Source organism: Anopheles cruzii, unplaced genomic scaffold, assembly GCF_943734635.1.
Source record: "Anopheles cruzii unplaced genomic scaffold, idAnoCruzAS_RS32_06 scaffold03951_ctg1, whole genome shotgun sequence".
Taxonomy (NCBI): domain Eukaryota; kingdom Metazoa; phylum Arthropoda; class Insecta; order Diptera; family Culicidae; genus Anopheles; species Anopheles cruzii.
The window spans coordinates 1-1,688 of record NW_026457536.1 but is presented as its reverse complement, the minus strand read 5'-3'; the positions used below and the strand labels follow the sequence as shown (position 1 = coordinate 1,688).

At 57.6% G+C, this 1,688-nt stretch overlaps 1 protein-coding gene across 1 annotated transcript; it reads right to left on the bottom strand.

Moving 5' to 3' along the window:
• Window positions 1–3: 3 nt before the first annotated feature.
• Window positions 4–1,685, bottom strand: LOC128277097 (uncharacterized; the record flags this gene model as incomplete). Its single annotated transcript, XM_053015546.1, has 3 exons — window positions 4–1,077; window positions 1,151–1,345; window positions 1,407–1,685. Coding segments are annotated over 3 exons (1,548 nt in total), but the record flags the coding sequence as incomplete, so codon positions are not given.
• Between the last annotated feature and the right edge of the window lie 3 nt (window positions 1,686–1,688).

Below are 1,688 nucleotides of genomic sequence, written 5' to 3'. Positions count from 1 at the left end.
ATCGTGCACGAAACGTGCCAACGTCCGCAGGTTAATGGGTGACCGTAACGCGTACGTCGATTCGTTCTCGGCGTCCACGATGAAGGCCACGGTTCGGTTCGGTTCCTGCAGCACGTCGATCCCAAGCCGCTCGCTAAACGAATGGTACAGCGAGCTGTCCATACTGAGGAAGGTGAGGGTTTTGTTATGCTTGCACGACAATCCACCGACCGCAGCGTAGATTGCGTCCGATTCGCCTTCCGGCTCCGGGTAGAACAAGTGCGTTCCATCGCCCTCCGCCAACCGAAACAGCTCGCACTGCCGGCGGAGGTACTGTTTGGTGAGCAATTTCGGACCCCGATAGTCGTGCGTCGAGTCGATTGCACTTGAAGTGACCACCTCGGAAGCCTCCGGTGTAGGGCGTGCCCTTGCCGGACACCCATCTTCTTCTTCCTGCTGCTGCTGCCCTGTACCGCTCCACCGCAGGGATGGTTTCATTTCGGGACCGAAACGGGCTCCGCAGCTTTCCGTCGGTTGGCACCTTCCGGCCAGTGCCGGGGCTATGTCACAGTACGCGGAATCGGGTTCCGATCCTCCAGATTGGCCCGCAAGCTTTCTTCCATCGGCAAACTTTGACGAATTGAGCACATTCACAAACGAAACGGACACGGTCGATCGATCGATACCGCCACGGCGTCGACGGCGACCATCGGCCCCTCTTCCTTCATCGTCATCCTGCGACGGGTGTCGCCCCAGAATGGATCCACATTGGACCTTTCGGTGAGTGTACCGCTCGAGGGCGACCAGACGCTGTTCGGCAATGTACTCACGGGCCATTTCCTGTACCCAGGTATCGCCGGCACAGTTGTAATAGTGCATGCTGAGCTGCCGGAGCATCATGTACGCATCGGAACTGTCTCCCTCGGCATACAGTGGCCGCGGATTGAAGAGAAACAGAACCGGACCCTGCCGGAAGTACGGTGCGATCGTGCTGGATTTCGACCCGGGCGGTGCGATCCACATCGAGACGACCTGCAGATGTTTAACGAGCCAACCGTTCAGCTCCCTCGGTGTCCACGATTCCTTACCGACGTACTCCTGATGACGTAGAAGGAAAATGAATTAGTATCACCGAAACAAACCGACCCGTCGCAGACCCGAGAAACCTTACGATTGTTTCATTCCACAAGTACAGCCGAATGGAAGGTTGCGTTTCGACGCCGAACAGCTTGCAGGACTCGCCCGTCACGACCCCGAATGAAACTTCCTGGAACGGATCCTTCTCGAGCCACTTAACGGCCGCCTGATAGTACTGGTGGTAAAGTTTGCTGTCGTTGGTCACCTCAAGGAATGCGACGATCACAGCCTACGAGAAATGGACGAATGTAAGATCAGATGATCGTGCGATCGTGCGGCGTGGCACTTACATCCTTGCCGGTCATTCGATCCATCAGGTCGGCAGGATTAACGAACCGCTGCAGCGGTGCCACCAACGATTGGACGAATCGCGAAAGGGCACCGGCCGTCCACGCTTGGTGGTACTGGATCACAAACCCGTTCGGTTGGTACGCCATCAGCACCGGCCAAGAGAGCACCTTCGTGTACCGCTGCCGACACTCGCCGCCTGGCTGCCAACAGTTGATCGCCACAAAGTGAGCCTCTCGGTGGTAGAGCTGGGCGACGGCTTCGTACGCTTGGCGCGCATACTG